The 24,209-nt window shown below is 45.9% G+C and overlaps 1 protein-coding gene across 2 annotated transcripts in view; it reads left to right on the top strand.

Annotated features, from left to right (window-relative positions):
- ULK4 (unc-51 like kinase 4) overlaps nucleotides 1-24,209 on the top strand; it is a 2,742,936-nt gene that overhangs the window by 377,291 nt on the left and 2,341,436 nt on the right. For both annotated transcript variants that reach the window (XM_069648276.1, XM_069648275.1), the window contains exon 15: nucleotides 21,332-21,513. In XM_069648276.1, coding sequence (XP_069504377.1) covers nucleotides 21,332-21,513 — 182 coding nt within the window. The remainder of the gene's footprint in view (nucleotides 1-21,331; nucleotides 21,514-24,209) is intronic.

Genomic DNA, 24,209 nt, shown 5'->3' with positions numbered 1-24,209 from the left:
ATTCCAATGGGTCGAAGCGCCTTCGTAGACCTTCTAGGACGATCAGATGCAGAGGGGTCTCGCAGGACGACAAAACCTTCAGCGGGTCACCAGCGGTTCCTCGACTCAGCTTATTGTTGCAGGATACTTGGCTCCTTATCCCTTGTTCGGTGAGAACTCAGGAGATCGACATGGTAGTGGTGTTTCCAGCCTCCTCTTATCCAAAGTTCCCTTTGCGCCAAAACGGAGAGGACCCAATGGGAGATCGGCTCACAAACACTCACACCATACGTGGACCTATCACGGACCACGGTGGTCCCAGGCATTCAGGACACTCCAGACTCTCTGGCACCCAGGATGTGTATTGGGAACAGACATCCCAGCCCACATCCTGGAGGCACACACAAGGCATGCAGACGCCCGCGAAAGATTTGGGTTTCGCGGGAAAGTGCATGACCAAATAAGGACAGACCCGGGTCGGCTCGACCTGTGGAAGGTGAAGGGGCAAGGCGGTCAGCGGTCAGGACAAAGAACCTCGTGGAATGGCCATTTTGGAGCCAGGCCACCTATTCGTGCCAAACACGGTAAGCGCGGATAACATGGCAAGAAAGGGTTCAAAACACAAGAGAAACGATAGCTGCCACCAGTCCCGTCCGTGATTCACTTGCACAGTTCATAATGAGTCCAGCGAGAGTTTCTAGGGCCTTTGGAATGACTAGAGACCCAAGAGCGCGGTAAAGTAAGTTACAGTGCACTTTTGTTTCATGTTGCACAAAAAGCTGCAACATGAGGAAAGGACTAAGGGAAACGGAGTCTCCCAGTACTGATTGTCTTAAGGGCATGTCAGTTTCCCCATAGGAATTGAGCGGAAGCCCAGAGAAGTGCGGCGGAAGGCTGTGCTTCTCTGGCAAAGTCTAGATCCGGGTGTAAAACAGCAGCAAAAAGTTTGGGGGTTGCCACATGGAGGGAAAATTACAATCAATCATGAAATCTTTCCTAACAATTCATCAATCTGGACTTCCGATATCCTTTTTACCCAGTTATCTTTTTTTTTATTGCTGTCGCAATACCACCCTTCTTGCCAATCATCGCTTTTGCACATATAATCTCATAACCATCCCAAAGAATGGATCCAATCACCCATGTTTCCTGCAATAATATGAAGTTGTAGTTTTCCATAGACTTACATAATTTCTTATTAGATACCAGATGAGACCAACCCCTTGTATTCCATGTTGCAAAACCATAGCTCGCCCCTGTACTAACGAGGCTGTCCCTTTGTTTTTAATTGGGAAATCGATTCTTTCAACGACATTGCAAGCTCTCGCCTTTCATACATTTCCTTTATCAGATCTGTTTCAGGTCCTTTGTTTTCACGTACATCAGCCCTCATCTGAGATTGCACATTCCCATTATCAATTGTGTAAATTCCCAAGCACTCTCTCTCAATTCTCGGCTGGTATTCATAGATGTCAAACCCTTTTTTCTGAAATGTCCCTGTTTCTTTCAGTATCAGAGCTCTCACCATATCACCAACCGAAAATAGTCAAACCTGTATACATGTATAAAATCAAACAAGTTTTATATCAGCCGAGGAAATAAGGTTCAATTAAGGAATTTCAGCAAATACATTTAGAATAAATGGTATATTTAGTGGTTGATATATAGTCTCTTCAAATATATTGTACATGATTAGACTATGGTCTTGTGGGAACATCGCTTTTCTTAGGTGTGTCCTAGTTTCCTCAAATCTAGGATTTTACTTAATCTTTCCATCAGATGCCTCTGTTCCGTGTACTTCCCCACTTCTGTTCTCCAAGTTTTAGTTAATATGTATTCTCTCTTCATAATTAGATTCCATTACTGGATTTTCACTCCCTCTCATTCCCTTATTGTCCTTACCATTACTCTTTTAAAAACTTTTGCCCCGAAGAGTGTTTTTTCTTACTTAATATCTCCTCTACAATCATTCTTATGTCCAACTCCGACATTTGGTCCTGCGCTCTCCCCTCTTTCCTTTCTACTCCCCCACTGCAAATTATCTCTTGCTTCCCAACCTCTGGGACCAAAATCATTATCTCCTTTGTGGCTTCATTCACACTTACCTCATTGTCACCATCACTCTTCAAACTGTCTTTGATTTTCAGACCTGTCTCCTTTCTTTGAGCCATTCTATTCAGCTTTGGATATTCTTTAAAATCACTTATGTTGGTATTCCTGTCAGTTTCACTACTTAAACCACCCACATCCCTGTTACTTGCCACTGTGGCTGTTTCTATATTGATATGATTATATCAATATAGACATGGGACCGACGCAAGACGCCCTCTACCGAAAATTTTCCGAAGCAGCACAGCTGTGGACATTACTGTCATAGATATGGAATATGTCGGAGGAACATCCCATCGAACAAACGTTACGAGATATGGTAAGTATCTTGTTCTTCTCCTGCACCTTTTTTCCTTTTTTAATCATAGTAGGGCCAGAGCAGATTAGAGTTGGACAGAGGACAGTAAGTTTGGAGACTCGCTGATGAGCACCCAAGTTAGTTTTGGATAGGTAGGGAAAACACCTAGATTAGGAACAGCAAAGAGTTACTTTACCTTCCTTTTTAAGTTATATAAAATCAGTAACATGGTTGAACCTCGTCTCTGTCCTTCTGACCCACCACAGTATCCACATGCCTCTCTAACACCTCCTTCTCTGTCTCATGCGACTCCAGGACCTCCTCCTTAACACCACTTCCTATAGGTGTTCCGGAAGAATCAGTCTTAGGCTCACTTCTCTTCACTCTATATGCCCCCACCCTCGGCAGACTAATTTCCTCCTTTGACTTTAACTTTCACCTCTTCTCTGATGATCCTCCGATATTCTTCTCTATCTCGTCCTTAGGCCCTGCAAGCTCCGAAAGCATAACCAACTTCCTAATTGCTTACCACCAATGGATTGCTCTCAGCTGTCTCATTCTAAATTATTAAAAGGCAAAAGTCATCTTTCTCTCTGTCTCCAACACCAACCACATTCTCGCCTCTCCACCCTCCTCAGCCATGGCTTGCATCCTTGAGGGTCTCTTTGACTGCAACCTGAAACTCTACCAGTTTATCATGCCACTGCAACTGCATCCAGGCTCAACTTTCTAAACATTTGAAAAATAATCACCACTCAACCCAAACCCTTCACCTTACTGTAGCAAACGGCTCTGCCCTGCTTCTTGATCTACTCCTCATCTCTTTTGTTCCCCTCAACAAAGTCCTCTACTTTGTGACACACCGTTTACTACCTATTCGGATGCCGCCACCATCTCTACCCACCTTCATCACGCTGAATGGCTCTTCATGCAAAATCATGCTCTCTTTAAATTGGTACTTTTTTATCTATAATCCATCCATGGTCTTATCCCCCACTACCGCATCAGAATGCCACTGTACTCACCCTCTCAAAATCTGCACTCTACACAACCTCTCATTCCTGCAACTCAACTCCCATCCCTTCCCTGCTCCCATTTTGCTCCTTTTCACTACTTGCCTCACTCCACTAGAAAGCTCTTCCCTGGCAATCAAAGCCACCTATCTGGTGGTACTCTTCCAAATTCGACTCAAAATTATTCTATCATCAATGGAAGGAGCCCCCTCACCCACTATGCAAACTAACACCCAAACCACTCATCCTGCATTCTGCCCTCAGAACTACTCTGTGTAATTTGTAAATATGCAAATTCTATCCTCATGCTTTCATTGTTAAAAATGTTACGTCCTGTCCATGGTTTCTTTCCCCTTCACCTAATGGTTTGTCATTCAATCAAACAATGCTCTTGTGAAAAGGCATCTTGCTGCAGGACTGCCTCTACTTTCTGTTATTGCCTACTTTGAAAATAATTTCTTTTCTAAAGGATACCCTGTTCTTAAATAAATACAAATAAAAGGAACCTCTCAGAGAAATACTGTCCACCAGATAGAATATTACCGAAGGTGAGTAGGTTTTTCTTATAACACATCCAACGGTTGGACACTGGGCCATTGTATAATGGACACTATTTTGAGTGGATTGTGTCCTCCCACGCATTCCTCATCTTATGATAATTATCCTTCCAGCTTCAGATGCTTTGGATTTTTTTTTTACAGGGTGCGCTGTTTGCTATCTCGTCGAGTCGATGTCCCTCAAGGGCCTCCGTTTGACTGTCGACATCATCATCAGTATAAGTAATGCTTTGAAGAGTTACGGTGCACTTCAGTTCTTCACTGAACTTTGTCAGCTATTTTTGATCAGCGAACATGTCTTCCCCATCGGCTCCATCAATGCCTAAGACAGGCTTGAAGTGCAAAGACTGTGGATCGAAGATGTCGATCACCGACCCCCAACGCATATGTCTGTGGTGTCTTGGTACAAGCCGCCATACCTTCGACTGTAACTTCTATCAGGCGATGACTGAAAAGGCTCTGAGGGAGCGTAAAGGTAAATTGGCAGTGGGGAGGTTGCCTTCGAAGATCTGATAAAGGAAGTTAGACGAGTTGAGAGATTCTCCTCGACGGAAAAGATCTAAAAGATCTCGATCGAGAAGTTGAATGCGCCATTCTTCATCTTCGAAGAAGGCCAAGAAACAGCATCATAGGTGTCAGGTTCTCACATTGTGTACCTCACTTTGACAAGGTTCTTAGGAGAATAGGGTATGTCAAATACCATTCCAGGAAAGTTAGAAAGGGAAGGTGGTTGAAATATTAAATAAATTCTGTTTTGTGAATAGAGCATTTCTTTTAGTTTGTTTTATTTCCTTTAACTAACTTTCAAAAGATGAAATGCCCCCAAGCCAAGATGGTGGAACATTTTCACAACAGTGATTGGTTCAGTTCACGGCATGCAGCATTGTGATGTCATTAGAATGTTAATAACAATTCTCAACTGCCTTTCATTAAAGTATGCTTCAGAGTAGGTCACATATTAGTTACTCCAGTAAAATTCATTTAAAGTTTCATTTTTAAGGAGAGTAATATCCTTTTAAGAGTTCCAATAATATAGTAGTAATTTTAGTTAAGTAACAGGAGAAGAAGTCTTCAGAAGAAGAATTCCAGTGAGATTCAGTTGCTGAGCCAGAGAAGAGTCAATTTCCATGAACATTGATAAGCTAAGTGGACTTCTGAATTTTTAAGTGAAGACTCAAATCATTTTGAAATGTTAATTATTTAAAGACTTTCAATTGAGCATTTCCTTTTTTGAACAATAGAATCCTTATATTATTTATTAAGAAATAGTCAAGGAATCTTTAATGAACAATATATTAAGAAGGTTCAGCAATTCATTTTTGTGTACATTTTATCTTTTCTTTAATGCTAATAAGGCGCGCGGTTCGTATCGTCGTGTTTAAGACATTTAACCTAATTCTTAATATATATTTAACTAACTTCAGGTTTGTTTTGTTTTCGAGCCTGCGTCGCGTATTTCAGTGGATTTGCAAGCGCGCTTTAGAGGAAAGGACCTAACGAGGTCGCGGCCATTTTGGATTTTCATTGTTTTCCTCATTTTTTATTCGTTGCTGGTAACGGAAGAGAAATCTATTTAAGGACAGCGTTTTGCAGCCTGATTACGCAGCGTTTTGCGAGCAATTGTTTTTCTCCTTGATTAAGAGAGTACGCAGAAGAAATACATGTGTAGCAAGAGACATTTATTGAAAAGCACTCCGTGTGTGAATGTGGGTATAAAAAGTTTACAGATGAATATTTTACAAAGATTCTTCAGAATACAAAAGGTAATTACCTACACATATTTATAGAGTATATGATTCCTAGAGAATACGGCAAAAGGTATAATAGACAATAGTAACAACAATATTCTTTGGGTATATTTTATTAAGAGATCAAGAGAGCAGAAAGACAAATAGAAGGGATATCGCTAAGGGTGTCTACAGTCAACATACATCTTCCTGAAGCAGCTTATTGGCAAATCAAGCTTAGGCAACAGGTAAATGTAAATGGAGAAATTATAATCTAGAGAGTAGTCAGTAGTGATTAGAAGATTGATTTATTTAAAGTTGTATTTCCTTTTTAGGAACATCCCATCTGAGTCAAAACTTTCCGAGAAGACGGTCTGAAGTACCTGCAGTGGGAGTTCTTGTCTTTTGTTATTTTCTCCATTCCCCTTTCCCCTTGGGTTTGCCTGGCCAATAGTTTTAAAGAAGCAGGATTGTTGAGCAGGCAGGCTTAGGGGGCTAGGTGGGCCAGCTTCACTCCTGCAGGATCCCACTACTTCAGTTTCCTGACAATAGGTCACCTTCGACCGCTAGAGATTCCTTGGCCGAGGTAATGAAATGTCCAACTAAGTCGGATTCCCCAGCAAAATGGGGTGCATTTCGTAATTAAATGCTTAAGATCTTTGAGAATGCGGCTCGACCCCCTCGAAGGACAAGCAGAAAGCCCATGCCCCTGTCGATCTGCAACAAGACGACAAAGGGAAGTCGAAGACGAAGTCTTTGAAACCGAGCCATAAGCCGGTACAGCATCGAGAAAAATCTCTGCATAGCTATGGTGGCTGACCACATCCTGGAAGGTGAAGAAAGAGAGTGGTTCCGTGCAATCATCAAGGATGCTAAAATGGCAAAGGGTGAAAGCCTCCAGTCAGGTCTGGATACTGCCGACAGCATCAGCAGATCCATGGCAACTAGCACAGTGTTACGCATATTTGTATGGTTGAGGAATTCTGGATTTGCACAGCTGTACAGTCTTGACTCCTCAATATGCCCTTTGACGGCTCGAGGCTGTTTGGCAGCAAGGCTTATGACAGTTTGTAAAAACTGCAGACCACAAAAGCAGCAACTAAATCCCTTAGCGCTGCCATTAGATAGCTTCAACACGCCTACTCTGGTTCATCTTCTTGGAGGGGTAAGTCCTTTCGATTCTACTCGTCAATTGGAAGAGGAAGAGGAAGAGGACAAGCCAGCCAAAGAGGTCAGAAAAGATTCCCTTGTGGTGGACAAGGGAGAGGTGGTAAGCCAACATAAGCAGCAGCAGTTTTAGCCTCAGCCGCTGCTTCAGCCACCTCAAAACTACTCTGAGGCCTTGACTCACAACACCTCGGTGGGAGGCAGATTTACTCAGCATCTAAAAGAATGGTGGGGCATTAATTCATATGCTTGGGCAGTTACTGCCTTCCATTTCAAAAAAGGCCTCAGGACCGTCCACCAGGGACAACTCTTTCAAAGTTCCCGATCCGCTCATTGTGCAGGAAATGTTGACCCTGCTAGAGAAAGGTGCTATAGAACCAGTACCTGTGGCAGAAAGGAACGAGGGTTGAAACTCCCCATACTTTGTCATTCCCAAAAAGGACGGAGGATTGAGACCTATCTTGGACTTTAGAAACTTGAACAAGTTCCTCAGGAAGGACACATTCAAGATGGTTACCCTTTCCCAATTTCTTCATGCTCTCTAACTCCACGACTGGATGGTGTCATTGGACCTTCAGGATGCTTACTTTCATGTGGCTATCCATGTGCCTATCCAAAGTTCTCATTAGCAGTTTCGAGTTGTGCCATTCGGGCTGACCTCCGCACAAGGATTTTCACCAAGTTGATGGCGGTGGTGGCAGCGAGTCTCAGGAGAGGGGGGGATTCACGTCTACCCCTTCCTGGACGATTGGCTGATCAGGGCACATTCGCCCAAACAAACCCGGGAACATCTCAGTGTAACCTGCCACTCTCTCCACAGACTGGACTTCTCCCTCAATTACACGAAGTCCCACTTGATACCATCTCAAAGACTCCAATTTATTGGAGCAGTCCTGATGCTTCCTCAGGAAAAGCCTCACCACCTGAAGTGAGAGCTCAACATATTCTGCAGATCGTCACCAAATTGGCCTAGCATTTAGCGGCCTTTGATTTTCTGATGTTGCTCGGTCTCATGGCATCCTGCATTTTTCTGGTGCCAGAGGCTCGCCTCACAATGAGATCCCTCCAATGCGCTCTCCGGACTCAATGGTCCCATTTCTCAGGCAGAATGTCGGACCACCTGAAAGTTCCAGGCAGAGTCTCTCAGGACCTTCTGTGGTGGGCTTGCAAGGACAACATTCCCAAAGGAAAATCTTTTTGGCAGCCATGGCAATCAGCGGTCGTTGGTCTCCACCGGAGAACTGAGGGCAATCAGAATAGCGCTTGAAGGCCTTCTGCCCTCTGTATGGGGAAAGAATGCCCTGATAATGACGGACAACACAGTGGACATGTACTACCTCAACTGGAGAGGAGGGGTAGGGTCACTATCACTGTGCAGAGCAGAGAGGCAATACAGCTATAAGACTGGGCAATTAAAGAAGAAATCTCCCTATCGGCAGTTCACATAGCCTGAGAGGAGAACACAGCCGCGGACGCTCTGAGCAGGCAGAGCTCAGTCTCCCACGAGTGGGAACTAGCTCAGAAAGTCCTTCGAGATCTTCACCCTTTGGGGATCCCCTCAAGTGGATCTTTTTGCGACCAGTGTCAACCGGAATTGCGAAATGTTTTGCTCCAGGGAATTTCCCCCAAGAGGACCTCTACGGGATGCGTTTGTAGTGGACTGGGAATTTCCACTCCTGTACAAATTTCCTCCAGTCGCCGTCATTCCTCATGTGATCAGGAAGTTGAGAAAGTTTGGGAAATCCATGAGCCTTATTGTCTCGGATTGGGCCAGGAGGACGTGGTAACCGGACCTTCTGCATGTCCATCTGCCCTCCAATACGTCTTCCATAAAGAGAAGGCCTTCTCTCATGAGAGGAGGGTCGGGTTCTCCATCCAGAGGTCAAGACTCAACCTTCACACATGGTTTTGTAATGGATATCTTACTTTCGGCCAGAAGGTCAGCAACAAAATCTTTGTACCGCTGCCGTTGGAACAAGTTCAGCATTTGGTGCAGGGATAAGAATGTCGATCCTTTTCTTGACCCTAACTTTACGTCTATTACTACAAGCCAAAGAAGTCAAACTGGCGCTGCACAACGCAGACGCCGAGTAACATTCTCAGGCAGTAGCAGTTCATCTAGGTCAGATAGCGATTTCTATTATCTCCAGTTCTACAACCCCTTCCAAGGCCTCCCCCAACCTTTTTTAGGGACAGGCCCGTCGCGAGGACCCGGTCCTGGCTGGTTCCCTCCGCAATTTCAACTCAGGGGTCGAACTCAGAGACGGCCACGATACCGCAGGAGGAACACTCGACCAGCACAGAGTCAGTAACCTTACCTGTATTCAACTTATCCCAAATTCCACTTACAGAGACGGAATTACAAATCCTTTCTAAAGGGCTTTCATTTATTCCTACACATCCCACTGATTGGTTCACTGTGCACTCTGAGATTCGAAGATTCTTCAGGTCAGTTACACTCAAGATCTTCTTCTTAAATAAACACGATGCACTGGATGGAAGTGAAACGGGTTTGCATCCACATTCACTCCGGAGGACAACACCATGCCGGCTGAACTTCTTACATTTGAGAAATGTATTCTAAGAGACCTTAGCGACCTACAAAAACATCATAGGTCTACCCGGTACAATCTGTCACACACAGAGAAACAAGCTTTAAAATCTCTCAGTAATAACCCTCAAATAGTCATCAAACCGGCAGATAAAGGTGGAGGTATAGTAATCCTGAACCAGTCCCAATACCATACTATGGTTCTAGACCTTCTCAATGTACCAGGTAGTTACCGTCCTCTCCATAAAGACCCTATAAAAGACATTCAGAAGACTATTTCGGAAATCACAGACTACGTCTTACAACACTCCTGGATCACCTCTAAAGAAGCGCAATTCCTAAACAAACCTGATTGTTCCACTCCCAAATTTTATGCGATCCCAAAAATTCACAAAGATTTGGAAAAACCACCGGGAAGACCAATATTGACAGGCTGTGGTACCGTTTTGGAACCAGTCTGTCAATTTATTGACAAGTACCTTCAGCCCATTAGCCAACAAACAGAGACATACCTTAGAGACAGTACCGCAGTGATCTCTCTGTTTGAAGGCAAGGCCTTTGACCCGTCTACTAGTTTACTGGTAACACTTGACATTACGTCACTGTACACCAATATTCCACATGACGAGGCCATGGACTGTGTTAGAAATAATTTGACCCATTCTACACAGAGATTTAAAGCCCCTACTGAATTTATCATGGAATTATTGTCCTTGGCTCTTACCAAGAACTATTTCACTTACCAAAACCTATCCTATGAGCAAACCCAAGGCACCGCAATGGGAGCGGCCTTTGCTCCCAGTCTCGCTACCATTTTTATGGCTGATTTTGAGTCCAAATTTATTTTTTCAGACATCAATCCAAATCGCCAATATATTGAGAGTTGGAGACGCTATATAGATGACATTATATTCATCTGGCAAAGCTCCTCCCTTGAACTTGACTCCTTTTTACTTTGGTTGAACTCCTGCCACCAGACGATCAAATTTACTCATGCAATGAGTAACATCGAAATCCCCTTTTTTGATTTACTTATTCAACATCAGGCTAATCAACTTGTCTGCTCTCTCTTCACTAAACCCACAGATCGCAATACTTTATTGCACTTTGACAGTTACCACCCACGCACTCTCAAAGAAAATTTACCCTACTCCCAATTTTTGCGCATAAGACGAAACTGCACATCTATAGCCGACTATGACCACCATGCCACTAATTTGACCATTAAGTTTCAGCAGCGAGGCTACCCCAAAAAATTGATCACCAATTCTTATAAACGAGCACGATTCACTCCTAGGGACACTTTACTATTACCTAAAGATAGTGAGCCACACGACAAATTAGTATGTGCCCTCACATATAGCCCCCACACTTTTCTCATTAAAAAAGTAATTAAGAAACACTGGTCAGTGGCCCAACTAGTCTTACCAGCAGAACCACCCCCGATTTTTGCAATGAAGAGACAAACGAATCTCAAGGACCAACTTGTCCATGCATCCTCCTCACATAAAAGTTCAAGATCCACCACAACAAGTTGGGATCTTCGCCCACTTACGGGTCATTTCCCCTGTGGGTCCTGCTCCATCTGTAAATTTGCAGTTAGAACCAAAACATTCTCTGTACGCGGCAAACCCTGGGAGTTACGACATCATTCAAATTGCAAGACTGCCTGGGCGATAAACTGCATTGAGTGCCCATGTGGGCTCAAATACATAGGCAAAACTACACGGCCAGTCCATACTAGAATCACGGAACACCGTTCCAGGATTCGTTGCAAATCAATCAACTCGCCATTAGTGAGCCATTTTATGGAATATGGCCATACCACAGAGGATTTTCGCTGGTGGGTGATTGATATTGTAAAAAATTCTACCAATCCCTCTCAAGCCCTCTCTAACAAAGAGGCCCGATGGATTTTCCAATTGGACACAATCTCCAATGGCTTAAATGAGACATCTCCATTGTGGCAATAAAGCGCCTTATATTTACATTTTTATCATTTATTTTTTCTTTTTTTCTTTTAATTTTCTCCTATTTATTTATTCTGTATATTGGGTATATAGCGCTTTTAATTTCAATTTTATTCATCCCCTCACTAATTGTCTAGTATTTTTCCTATTTAGTTATTGTACACATTCTATGTTATTTCTCTCTGCATGACATTAGCTCCTTCCAATAAAACAAGATTTGCTCAACAATGCACATTTCTTGGTATAGCAGTGCTAGCGTTAGTCCTCTTTCTCTGCCCTTCAATCCTTCTATATGGACCACGGTCTCCATCTTAATACTCTGAGTTTCAGTCCTCTTTTTTTGTTCACACTTTCTCTTCCCAATGCGGTTCACGCCGCCGGAAGAGCGCTATGTGTGTTTACTGGCGCTTCACTCCTACACTGCCGGCAACCAGCTGACATCGGTAGGAGCCCATAGCAGCTAGCTCAGCGCTGTATCTGCTTGGATGTATGCACTCGGATGAGGTCTTACCAGTAAGTTTAGTGCTGCATACGTTCCTGTATATGCTTTACTAGCATGTCTGTTTTTCCAAAATAATACCTTTTCTAAACAGTTCGTGTCTGTTGTTTCAGCCACGTTCCGGTCCCTTGTATCTTTTTTGCATGATGGCTTGATGCAAACAGCCACAGGTTTTGAATTTCCATGCTCCTGTGCACCTTAAGTGTGCAAAGTGCTTTCCCTTTATAAACACGGTGAGTCCCTCTACTTTTAGTGTGATTAACACACAGTATGCTAACTACGTTGCTTTTTCATACTTTTTTTTTTTAAATATTTTATTGATTTTATATTTTAGAAAAACAAACAACACACAACACAATAAAACTGTTAATTATTTACAGAAACACAAAAGAAAATACGAAAAAACTCCCCCAACCCCCCATCAAGCCAGAGCCGGCTCCCTTGTATCCTCAGTCGGGGCACAGTCAGGTGGAACATTGTCCGTAGGCCCATCTTCCGAATTCTCAGATTCGTCCAAACCCTGTTGTGGGTTGGTCATAGAGGCCACCAATTGTCGCCAGGCCAGCAAGGGCCCTATCTCCTCCTCGCCCCCTCTAGTGACCGCTTCAAACCATACCACGGATTCAGCCTCCGCCCACCTCATAAGGTCCGCCCACCAAAGTTCCACTCTCGGCCTGCAAGCCGATTTCCAGTTCATGGCAATCCTGCGTTTGGCCAGAACATATGCCAGGTCCCTCAGCTTGCTCAGGTGCCTAAAGTGTCTGGGCCTGGGGAAGATCCCAAGCATACACGACCAGGCAGATCCCACGTCCAACACCACTCCCCCACCTGCGAGCTTCATCTTAACCTCCTCCCAAAATCTATACACTTCCGGGCAGGCCCAAAACATGTGTAGCAACCCAGCGTCCACCTCCCCACACCTGGGGCATTTTTGAGTGATCAAGCCTCCGAACCGTGCGATCTTCTGGGGAGTCAGGTAGGCCCTGTGAGTAATGTAGAACTGGAGTTGTTGGAGCCGTGCATTTCGGGACACCTTTTTATGATACCCCAGGACCCTCTTCCACTGACCCTCCGTCATGAGTTCACCCATCTCCTCCTCCCATTCATGCCTCAGTTGGGGCAACTCTTTCCCAGCCTTCGTTCTGAGGAGTTTGTATATCCGCGATATTTCATGCTCGCCCTCTGAGACATCATACATAGTTTCAAGGGTGGCATCGGGATCATCTGCCAGTGCCGTCACCGGCCATCTCTCTCTTACTCGTTGCACTAGCCTGGCATAGATGATGTACTGGCCTCTGTGCACCCCGTCTCATCCTGCAACTTTTGGAAGTCCAACGCCTTCCCCTCCCGCCATATGTCCCCGAGCGTGGCCAGGCCCACCGGCTCTCAGTGCCTATGGACAGACTGAAACAATTGGGAGTCGTTTTCGCACAGGGCCACCAGCGGGACCTGCCAAGATAGCGGTTCTGGCTCCCCCATCAGTTTCCACGTTCTGTGCCAGACCTCCCATCCCAACCTCAGTAGCCGCCCTCTTCCCGTCAGTTTATTCCTTTGTAGCCACACCACCTCTCGCAGGAAGTATGGGGCCGCATCCTCCCGCAGCAACCTAGATTCCGCCGAATCTTCATCAGACAACCACCTGGCCACATACAACAGCTGCCCCGCCAGATAATATAGTTCGAAGTTGGGCAAGCCTATACCCCCCTTCTCGTACGGGTTTTGGAGCTTCCACAGGGCCACCCTATTTCTGGAGTTACCCCACACGAAGCCCCTACACATACTATGAAGTCGTACAAATAGGCTCTTGGGGATCAAATGCGGGACGTTCACGAAGAAATGCAGGAGTCTGGGAAGGACCACCATTTTCAGCAAAGCCGCCCTCCCCATCATGGACAGGGGCAATCTGGACCAGAATGTCATGCTATTCCTGACCCCCTCTATGGCTCTCTCTGTGTTATGCTTGTGTACCGCTTCAATCCGGTGGTAAATATTTACCCCCAGGTACCTAAACGTGTCGGTCCGCCATGGTATTGGCAACACCGGCAGCCTCTCCAGCGGGTCGTCCCTGTACCCGCCCAGAGGGAACAGGCTAGATTTCCTGGGGTTCACTGATATGCCCGAGAGGACAGCATAATGATCCAGTACTTCCAGTACGTACTGCAGGTTTTCCTCCGGGTAGCGTAAGTAAAGCAGCATATCGTCCGCATAGAGAGATATTAAGTGGCTGCTGCTGGCGGTATTAATGCCCACCTCTCCGTATTGTTGCCGCAGGCATATCGCCAGCGGCTCCAGCGCGAGTATATATAACATGGGTGACCAAGGGCATCCCTGCCTGGTCCCCCTGCTGAGTTGCCAGGCATCCGAGACTGTGGCCCCAGTCTTGACCCTTGCCACCGGGCTGCTATATAACAACTGGACCCATCTGATATACCCAGGGCCCACGCCGTATCCCTGCAGGGCCGCTTTCAGCCAAGGCCATCTCACTGAATCAAAGGCCTTGACCGCATCCACCGACACTACCGCCATCTTGCCCGTGTCATCCTTAGTATGGTCGATAACATGGTGCAGCCTCCTATGATTATCGCTGATATTCCTGCCTGGGACATATCCCGTTTGATCCGGGTGGATCAGCTTGCCAATCACCTTCTTCAACCTGTTGGCCAGCACCGCCGTGAGTATTTTGCTGTCCTGGTTTAGCATGGACAGAGGTCTATAAGATCCACACTCAACAGCCGGCTTGCCTGGTTTCAGTAATGGGACAATCATGGCCTCACGGAGGGACAGCGGGAGTTCTCCCTGTTCGTATGCCTCGTTAAACAAGGCCAGCAGTGGCTGGAGCAGCTCCTGCACGTACACCTTGTAAAACTCACTAGGCAGTCCATCCGCTCCAGGTGCCTTACACGTGGGGAGGCCCCGGATCACCACCTCCAGCTCATCCGAAGTGCTAGGGGCGTCCAGTTCCTCCCGCTCCAGGTCGTCTAGGGTGGGCAAGCCAATGTCTTCCAGTGTGTTCAGGATGTCCTGGCTCCTGTCCTCCCCAGTGTCCTCATATAAACGTTTGTAGAACCTGAGGAATTCCTTGTTCACCCCATCCCGAGTGCTGCGAAGACAACCGTCTTCACCACGGATCTCATGAATAACCACTCAGGGGGACTCGTTCTTGTACAGCCAGGCCTGCAGTCTGCCTGGCTTGTCGCCCCCCGCGTCCAGCCGCTCGGTGTATTTCCTATGGTTCAATCTACATAGTCGATCCCAAAGAGCGCTGCACGCCACCTGAAGGTCCCTCATCCTAGTCTTGTCTTCCTGAGTGGCGTTCTCGAGACGAGCCAGGCTCTCCAGTTCCCTTTCGGTGTCCTGAAGCTCCCTCCCGATACCCCCTTGAAGTCCCTTGGATTTAGAGATGGCCACTCCGCGCACCACTACCTTAAAGGCCTCCCACAGAGTTCCCGCAGAGCGCACGCTACCCGTGTTTATCTCAAAATATTCCCCGATGGCAACCCTCAGGTCTTCCCGGAATCCCTCATCCTGCAGTGCCTCTGACCGGAGCCTCCATGTGGGGACCCGAGGCCTAGGGGGTTGGTGTCGCCACTCTACCACCAGGGGCGAATGGTCCGACAATACTCGGGCCTTGTATTCCGCCCCCACTATTTCGCTCGCTATCTCGGCCGTTCCAAACACATAATCCAATCTCGTGTATGAATCGTATGGCGCCGCATAGTGCGAATACTGCCTATCTGTGGGGTGGAGTTTCCTCCACACATCTACCAGTCCCAGGTCTCCCAGTAATGTCCCGAGTGCCTTGGCCGCTGGCGACATTTTCCTTTTGGTATCAGCGGACCGGTCGATTTTGGGATCTAAGACGCAATTGAAGTCCCCACCCCACACCATCGCACCCCCTACCAAGGGGCCAAGTTTGCCATAGAGGGATCTAAAGTAGGCTGCAGTATCATAATTGGGGGCATACAGGTTGAGGATGTGTACTTCCCTGTTCTCCAGGAGTCCTGTTATCGCCACCATTCTACCCTCCGGGTCCACTATCGAGCCAAGCACCCGGAACGGCACGTGCGGCGCCACCCAGGTGATGACCCCTCTAGCATACGCCGAGTACGTGGCACCCACCACCTTGCCCTTCCACTTCCTCTTGACCACCTCCAATTTCTCCCTAGTGAGGTGGGTCTCTTGTAGCAGGGCTATATCTATCCGCATCCTCTTCAGGTATAGCATTACCTTGTTCCGCTTGAGGTAACTATTGAGGCCTCGGACATTCCAGGTAACTATGCGAAGACTATCCGATGCCATCAGTTTGGTCTGTATTCAGCCCCGCCCTCCCCACAATACCCCCTTGGTCTAACACTCTGCCGGCTCTTCCGCCCTTGATCCCCGTCCCCCCTCCCTGTTTCCCAACTACACACCACAGCAAACAACCCCTCCCATCCCAACAAAAGCCCAGCTCCATCCCTGGATCTCAGGCCCACCCGCGTCTGGTCTTATCCCGTATTCAAGGAGTAGGACCCCGCGGGGCGTCGCCGATCTACCAGCGACCTAACTAACTAGATATGTTACTACTGGGGACAAAGGAAGCCTCTTGGAGCTCCCAACCAAGTAACCACGCGTAGGCACGCCCAATGGGCCAGCCAGTCAGCACCACATCATACGCATCATATACCGTATAAATGACTATATTCAAGTCCCAATGTCTCGGCCCCATTGCCCTAGGCGACCCAGCCGTAAGCTACTTATCTTCCGTAGTCTCTGCCTGGATGCCCGGTTCTTGAGGACTGCCCAGCGCGTCTAGCCAGTCCATCGCTTCAGTCGGTGTTTCAAAAAACAGGGATCTGCTTCTGTAGAAAACTTTCAATTTGGCCGGGTAGAGTAGCATGAAGCGATGGCCAGCTTCACGAAGTCTCCTTTTCACCGCCCGAAGTGCATCCGACTCCGCTGTACTTGTAGCGTGTAGTCAGGGTAGGCCGTGATCTTGGCCGATCCTCTGTCAATCGTTCCCCCTTTTTGAAAGAATTCAAGAATCTTTCCGCGATCTCGGTAGTTCAGAATTTTCGCGATCACCGGCCGCGGGGGGGCCCCAGGAGGTGGCCTCCTGGTTAGGGCCCTATGCGCCCTCTCGACTGCAAACCCCTGGGTCAGTACCCTGCCGGTAATCTCCTGCAAAAACATGGATTCCACAAATTCCGTGGGGTCTGGCCCTTCCGTTCCTTCAGGTAGGCCCACGATGCGAATATTGTTGCGCCTGGCACGTCCCTCCGCCTGCTCCGCTCTGTCCTCCAGGTTGCCCACCCGTTGCACAAGGGCGTGTAGTTCCTTTTTATGAGCAGTGCAGTCTGCCGTGTTCGTGGCCGTCTCCTTCTCGATGGTCCCCGTGCGCTCCGAGATCGCCCTCACATCCAGTCTAAGCAGATTCACCTCCTCCTGGACGGCACCGATCTTAAGGTTTAAGCCTTCCTGTAGCTCTTTCATGGCGAGGCCCAACTTGGTCTCCCATGACACTTTTAAGTCCGCAATCGCCGCCAGCACCTCCTGTATCGTGCCCGGTGACTCCGCGGCCGTCACGGGGGTCTCTTTGTTCTTGTCTCCTTCCGCCCCTGAGGGGGACTTGGCGTAAGCCTCCATTGTGGGCTGTTTGGCCTTGGGTTTCACACCTCTCGTGGTCATGTTGTTGTATGAGTCGGGCGGGGGCCCGTCCCGCCAGGCACCGAAGGGGAGTCACGCCACTCAATGCTCAAAGCCTGGCCCACCACACCATGGGGCATCCAACACGCCCGGAGCACCCCCACCACCGGGCCCACGGTCCCGTCGTCACAGCTGCATCCGTTCGGCCCTCCAGCTCGCTGGGCCACCAGGCGTCCTAGGCGGCGCTCACGTGTACTAGTCCCCAAGCGAAGGGACCCATGGGTCCTGCACTCGTGATCGCGACACTGACTTCACGATCCTCGGTGTTCGCAGTGTGTCGCCGCCATTTTGTCTTGTCCGCCTGCTCAGGGCTCGTCCCAGTCAATCGCATTTATTTCGGTTCCTGGGTCTCCCAGACATCACAAACTTTCACCGGGTGTAGCGGTGGCATTCCCACACCTGGACATCGATTTCCAGCGTCGGCCGGCCCCCGTGGACGCACCCCTCCATCAGGATCAAAACAGGATCAGCGGAGCACCTCCAGAGTGCGACCCCTTACATGGCCGTCCAAGCCACGCCCCCCTGCTTTTTCATACTTATAGCTACAACGTTTTTTCTTTCACCAGCTTAGTCTGATATTGAGATTCAACGTTCCCTAGTATGTCATCACAATGCTCTGACTGCATGACAATTTTTTCATGGCAAGCGTAGTATGTGCCATCTAAGATACGATTTGGCATTACTTGTCTATTGTGCTATCCCTTCGGTTTGGGCATCCTTTTGCCTCACTATATACTTCCTTCTTCATAATAGCATTCATTCTGTATTTTTCCACGTGGGTGTTTCCTACTCCACACTACCAGGGCTACCCTTTATACTCACCTCTCTATCTTTTTATTCACTTATGGGGCTACAGCCTCCCAGTGGTTGGGCGTTTGAGGCCTGATGCGTTCACCATATATTGTCATGAGCTCTGGTTTATCTCCCACTCTTTAGTATAACCTTTGAGCTCTAAATATCCCCTCTAATTATTATTTCAGGGGCACCTCTTTTTCTACTGTACGAATAAAGGCTGACTGTCAAGATCCGTGTACCTGATGAAGGTGGTCTCCATCTATTTATATACCACTGAAACACCAACTAGTCACAAGTGATAACTGCAGGCCCTGTTTTCCCCTGCTTTTTATCACTGTGGCCATGCATGCGTTATAGCGACAGCCTGTGTCATGATTCATGCCAGCTTATGTAAACCACTATATAACTTTTTGTAAAAGTAAGTGTACATTTCAATTTCACAAATGTATATTTTTGTGCGACACTGTCAATATTGTTGTGATTTCTAACCAAAAAGTATTATATTGCTCTATACATAGCATTCATTGTTTGGTGCATGACCTATGCCATTGATTTAAATTAGGCCCAATACACAACACTTTGTGTGTTAATGTTTATGTTGGTGTTCTTTTCAGCCAAAATTAGGCCCTACACACAACATTCATTGCCTAGTGCATGATCTGTGTCATTTATTTTGATTCACTTTACCCCTAAAACAAGTAAGGGTCAGCAGGGTTAGTTCCATCTCTATTAACTATCTTGGCATGTATTATTTTTTTCTGCCAACATTAAACCATTTTTTCGGCAGCATGCATATGCTATTTGCATATATATAGTTTATTATGGGGTTGTACCCCTACTTTCGCTAATTTTTGTATACATTTTACTTTTATTGACGGAATTGGTCAACCAGTGTTCTTTCTTTGTTAGTATAAACTGTGTTTATGTATGTTTTCTGTTATATTATGTACTCATTGAATTGTCATTTTCTTTGCTATAAACAAAAAAATAAAATAAAGTTTATTTTTCTATACTAGTGTACCCATTCTACTCTCATAAGGTTACTTTGACTGGTGAGATACCAATAAATGTAATACTGACAATCTGATATATACTGCTGTTTAGGCTACCAGTTGAATAATTACTGACAGCTATATAAATGATGTTTTCAACTTAGTTCGATCAGGAACACCCTTGTGTTTTTAGATGATCCTTTTCTATGTGACACATCTATGGTGCTTTCTTTTATTATTTTACATTTGGCAAATCTAGGGCTCCAGATTGGAACAATTAAAGGTTATCTGGCGGCACAATATATTTTCAAGCGCTCTTAAAATAATTAATATATTAAAATCCCTTTGATTGTTCAATTTCTAAAGGGTCTTATTAATGTATTTCCACCAGTTCAGTTGAAAGTCCTTGTATGGGATCTTAAACTGGTGTTAACATTTCTAACATAACCTTGAAAACTGTTTTGCTAATCGCAATAATATCAGCCCGCAGGGTAAGAGTTGCAGGCACTTTCCTGTAAACCCCCACATACAGTTTTCTATAAGGACAAGGTTGTTCTCATAGTGAAACCTTCTTTTCAACAAAAGTAGTCTCATACTTCCACTCGTCGCAAAAGATTATTTTGCCAACTTTCTATCCACCTCATCATCCTGGAAAGGAGGAGGAAAGATTACATAGACGGGACCCAAAAAGGGCTCTCAGTTTTTATATATCAAGAATGGCTAAATTTCGTCAAAATGACCAACTATTCATTGGCTATACTGGCCCTAGATTGGGTTTAGCTGTTACAAACAGACCCTATCCAGATGGATCATCCTGGGGAATGTTGCAGATTAGCTAGAAGGTTTGAGAGCACATTCCATAAGGGGCATGGCAACCTCTTCTGCTCTTCAGTGAAGTGTCCCAATCAAAGATATTTGTTCAGTGGCCACTTTGTCGTCCATTCACACGTTTGTGAAACATTACTGCCTGGATTCATCTTCCAGTTAGGAAGGACAATTTGCAAAAGCGGTCCTTCATTCAGTCCATAACATTTAAAACAAAATATAATTCGTACTCCCACTATCAAATTATTACTGCTTTGGGAGTCTTATCATAAAATGAGGAATGCGTGGGAGGACACAATTCATTCGAAGAACAAGTTACTTACCCCTGGTTACGTTCTTTCGAAAGGATGTTCCTCCCACGTATTCCTCATCACCCCTCCCAGCTACCCTGCCGTAGAATGTACGTGCTCTTACACTTTATGCTTTCTTGGAGTTTACGGTCTATGGTATGCCTGGTAATTTCTCTTCAAGAGGGGAAGAACAGAACAGAAGCCAAGTGGCTCGACGAGACGGCATACAGCGCCCCCTGTTGGAAAAAAAAATCCAAAACAGCTGAAGCTGGAAGGATAATTATCATAAGATGAGGAAAACGTGGGAGGAACATCCAATTGAAAGAACGTTACCAGGGGTAAGTAACTTGTTCTACTGTGTGCCACCTTTCACACCTGCTTCTGTGATACCCTTGCTCCTTTAGCTGCGAAGATACCGGGCCGAATCTGTTGCCTAGGGACTGTGGACGTCATCCACTTCTTTAACTAGGATGTCACACCTTTTTTTGTGTACCATGCTTTCTCACTGAGATATAGTTTGCTGTTTAGTTTTCGGTCCGTCAGCTGCGCGTTGCCTTACATGTACTGCAAATGTAATGTCAGTGTCTTATTCAGTAAGCTTGTTCAGTGACAGTCGGAATGGGAGTGTTGTAGCAGTGGCAGCTTCATCCACCATGGTGGAGTCTTTGGGGACTGCCACTCTTCATTGGCTTCGCCTACAATAGCAGGCCCAGTTAGCAGGAAGCTACTCCATCCCTCACTTCCCCAGTGTCCTTAAACCCACTGTTTTATTATACAATTCTAGCAAAATCACCCTGTGGTGTTTTTTTCATTAACTGTGCTAGAAGTGTGATTGTGTTTGACCTTACATCCTGCTGTTTCTTCATATTTTTAGCTGAGAAGTTGGCATCAATGAAAGCACCAGATTGGAATGGCTTTTTACTGCAAGTGTGTTCCCTGATTGATTCCACAGAGAAGACAACTGGAACGCCTCGAGCTAAGCTGAATTTGCTCTGCTATCTGTGCACAGTGGTTTGCCACAAGGAGGTAGCAACCAGGTTACTGAACTCACAATTGGTAAGAAATAATTCAAGGCAATTAAGTGGTTCAGATAACATGCACTGCCGAAAATAGGGCAGTGACAGACTTGTGATGATAATATCTGTTTGGAGATTCTCTTTCATCACAGACCACGGAACTAGAGAATGTAGTGTCAGTACAAATCAGATTTAATTCTTAAGAAACTAGAAGCCATTAGTTTCTTTCTAGTGGTCTATAATGTAAGAGTAGCTCTTCAAGCATTGGAGGGTTACATTACGCAACGCTGATCTGTGGGCAAAATCGGGTTACACCGTAAGTGTGTTCTTAGAAATATAACACCTATTATAGAATGTGTCCCACATACACACACACACACATATTTCTGAGGCTTGTGCATTTGCTTAGATCACATGCTATGCATAGGCTGACAACTAGTGGTAGTCGCGGGGTATTGCATGACTTGTTTTCGAAACTCAAAGGGACGTCAACTGGGCATGTTTGTAATATTATCCCTAGCGTGCCGTCGACTGTACCCATGGTCCTTCACACGCCGAGGTCCCTCAGATTGTTTTTTCCTGCCACTATAGTTGGTCACATGTTGTGGAGATTCCTTTATTAGTCCAAAGTTTGATATTATATTGATCGTTCCATCGCTCTTTCACTTCCCGCTTCCAAGCAATCTTCGGCGACGCTCGACTGATGACTCCAGTTACCTCCGTCAAAAGGAAATCTTCGTTTGACGGACTGACTGCAGTCTAGACAGGCCCTCATTGGGCTCTGGCCCTTTACAGTAGGGAGAGTGGGGGGGAATATATACTTTGTCTAGAGAATGCCTATTTTCCTCACATCACTTCCCGTTTGTCGTCATGCTGCCTTTCACTTCCATTATGGAAAACACTCCTTTTACATTTTTTACATTTTGGCCTACTTGTAGTCCAAAATATCCCTGGAAAGACACGCAATGGTGTGCAACCATTGTCTTCCATGGAATCACGATGAAAACCATTGCAAATCTTGCAAGCTTTTCAAACCCAGGACCCCAAAAGATCGACACACGAAACGTTCGACTGACCGTGTCATGCAAGCCAAAGCCTCCATCGACGTGGTGGGTTTATCTGACGAAGGCAGCGACGGCGCTCATATTAACGCCGAGGACGATCAGGGTTCGACTGAGCTACAAGTGCTAGCCCCTGACTCCAGTCATGGAGAAGACATCCGGAGGCAAAAGCACCGGCTTTTACAAACACACTAAAGACACAACCCTGAGCTGAACGCCGACCACGTCATCAGCCAAACACAGCCACGCAGTGTCGAAGGAGAAGGAAAAATCTAAGCGCCCGCTGTCCTCTGGGCCCTCGCGATCTCCACACGACACGTCTCCAAAACTTTTCGCAGAGTATGCCCGTTTCTGACACCATGCCTAAAAAGACCCTTCTTTCAGGCGCAGAAGAGTTCACAACAAAAGAGAAATCTTCGACACACTCTTCAGGCATGTCAAAAATGCAGCAACGTATCCAACAACATGTCCCCGAGATGCTGCTTATGGGCAAAACGTCAAGCCTCTAGAATTTTGACACATAAACCAGAATCACAAGAAAAAGACTACACACCCGCTGAAGACACCTTCTCACAGGCTTTACACCACAAGAGACAGGGTTCTCTCCAGGAACCCTCTCCATCTGGACCTAACACTTTCTCAAAGTCCACAGAGTGGACCATAGAATTCTTATTTAAAAAAGTAATGAAAAGGATTTCTTGATTTGTCGACTTTATGGACAGGCATCCAGGGATGTCATTTCACCAAAATGCCAGGGGTAACCGAAGTGAAATCACATAACCCTTGACCTATAATGACATTTGATCCCACCGCGATGGAACACAACCTTTTACCCCTTGACAAAACAGGAAGTGGCATCACATAGCATTGTTCCTAAGTACACTATGGAAAATATGGTTACAATATCACTGTAACATGATAAACATTTCATACAAGAATGGATTACTATATGTATGGCAGAAAAAAACATGCTATGACTTCAACTTGCGAAAATACATAGTCCAAAATGGATGCTTATTCTACTCTAAATGCTTTTTGGAGTATTTTCTCTGCATTGTGAATTTGAGGTGTTCAAGAACAGACTAAATCAGTGACTCACCCCTGAAGTGTACCTGAAATAAACCTTTAATGAGTCTAGCAATTATTGGATAGAATTCCAGAAAGACAAATTATTTGTTATTCCTATACTTTCTTATTTATGGTCACTGCTGTTAGGGAGAATTCTCATAAATGTGCTAATTCCCTTCACTTTAGAGACCCCCAGCCACTTTGCTGGATTTTGAGGACTTGATTTTGTTACCACTCTTTCATGTATTTTGATGCATGTTTTACTCTTGTGTTCTTTGATTATGGAGCTTTAAGATAACTCCATCGGCATTTTTTCATGCGTGTTACACCGCACCCTCAGTGCAGTGACACAGGGATGTCTTTTTAGATTTAAACACCTTCCCTGGGATAAACTATTGTTTCCCAGAGAATATAAGGTTAAATTGACTTTACTAGTCTTTTTAAATTCCTGACCCAGCACACACTATCTTCCTATAAGGTGCTTGAGGGGTTACCTATGTGAGGGAGAATTCTCTTATAAGGTTAATTTCCCAAACATAGTAAGTCCCCCAGCTTATTTTTTGGGGTTTGTTTTTTTCTCCTCCTACTCGTAGGCATGATTTGAGGT

The sequence above is a fragment of the Ambystoma mexicanum genome, chromosome 2q (genome assembly GCF_040938575.1).
Source record: "Ambystoma mexicanum isolate Mex_15411 chromosome 2q, UKY_AmexF1_1, whole genome shotgun sequence".
Taxonomy (NCBI): Eukaryota; Metazoa; Chordata; class Amphibia; order Caudata; family Ambystomatidae; genus Ambystoma; species Ambystoma mexicanum.
The sequence above is the reverse complement of the archived record's forward strand: the minus strand, read 5'-3'. Positions and strand labels throughout refer to the sequence as shown.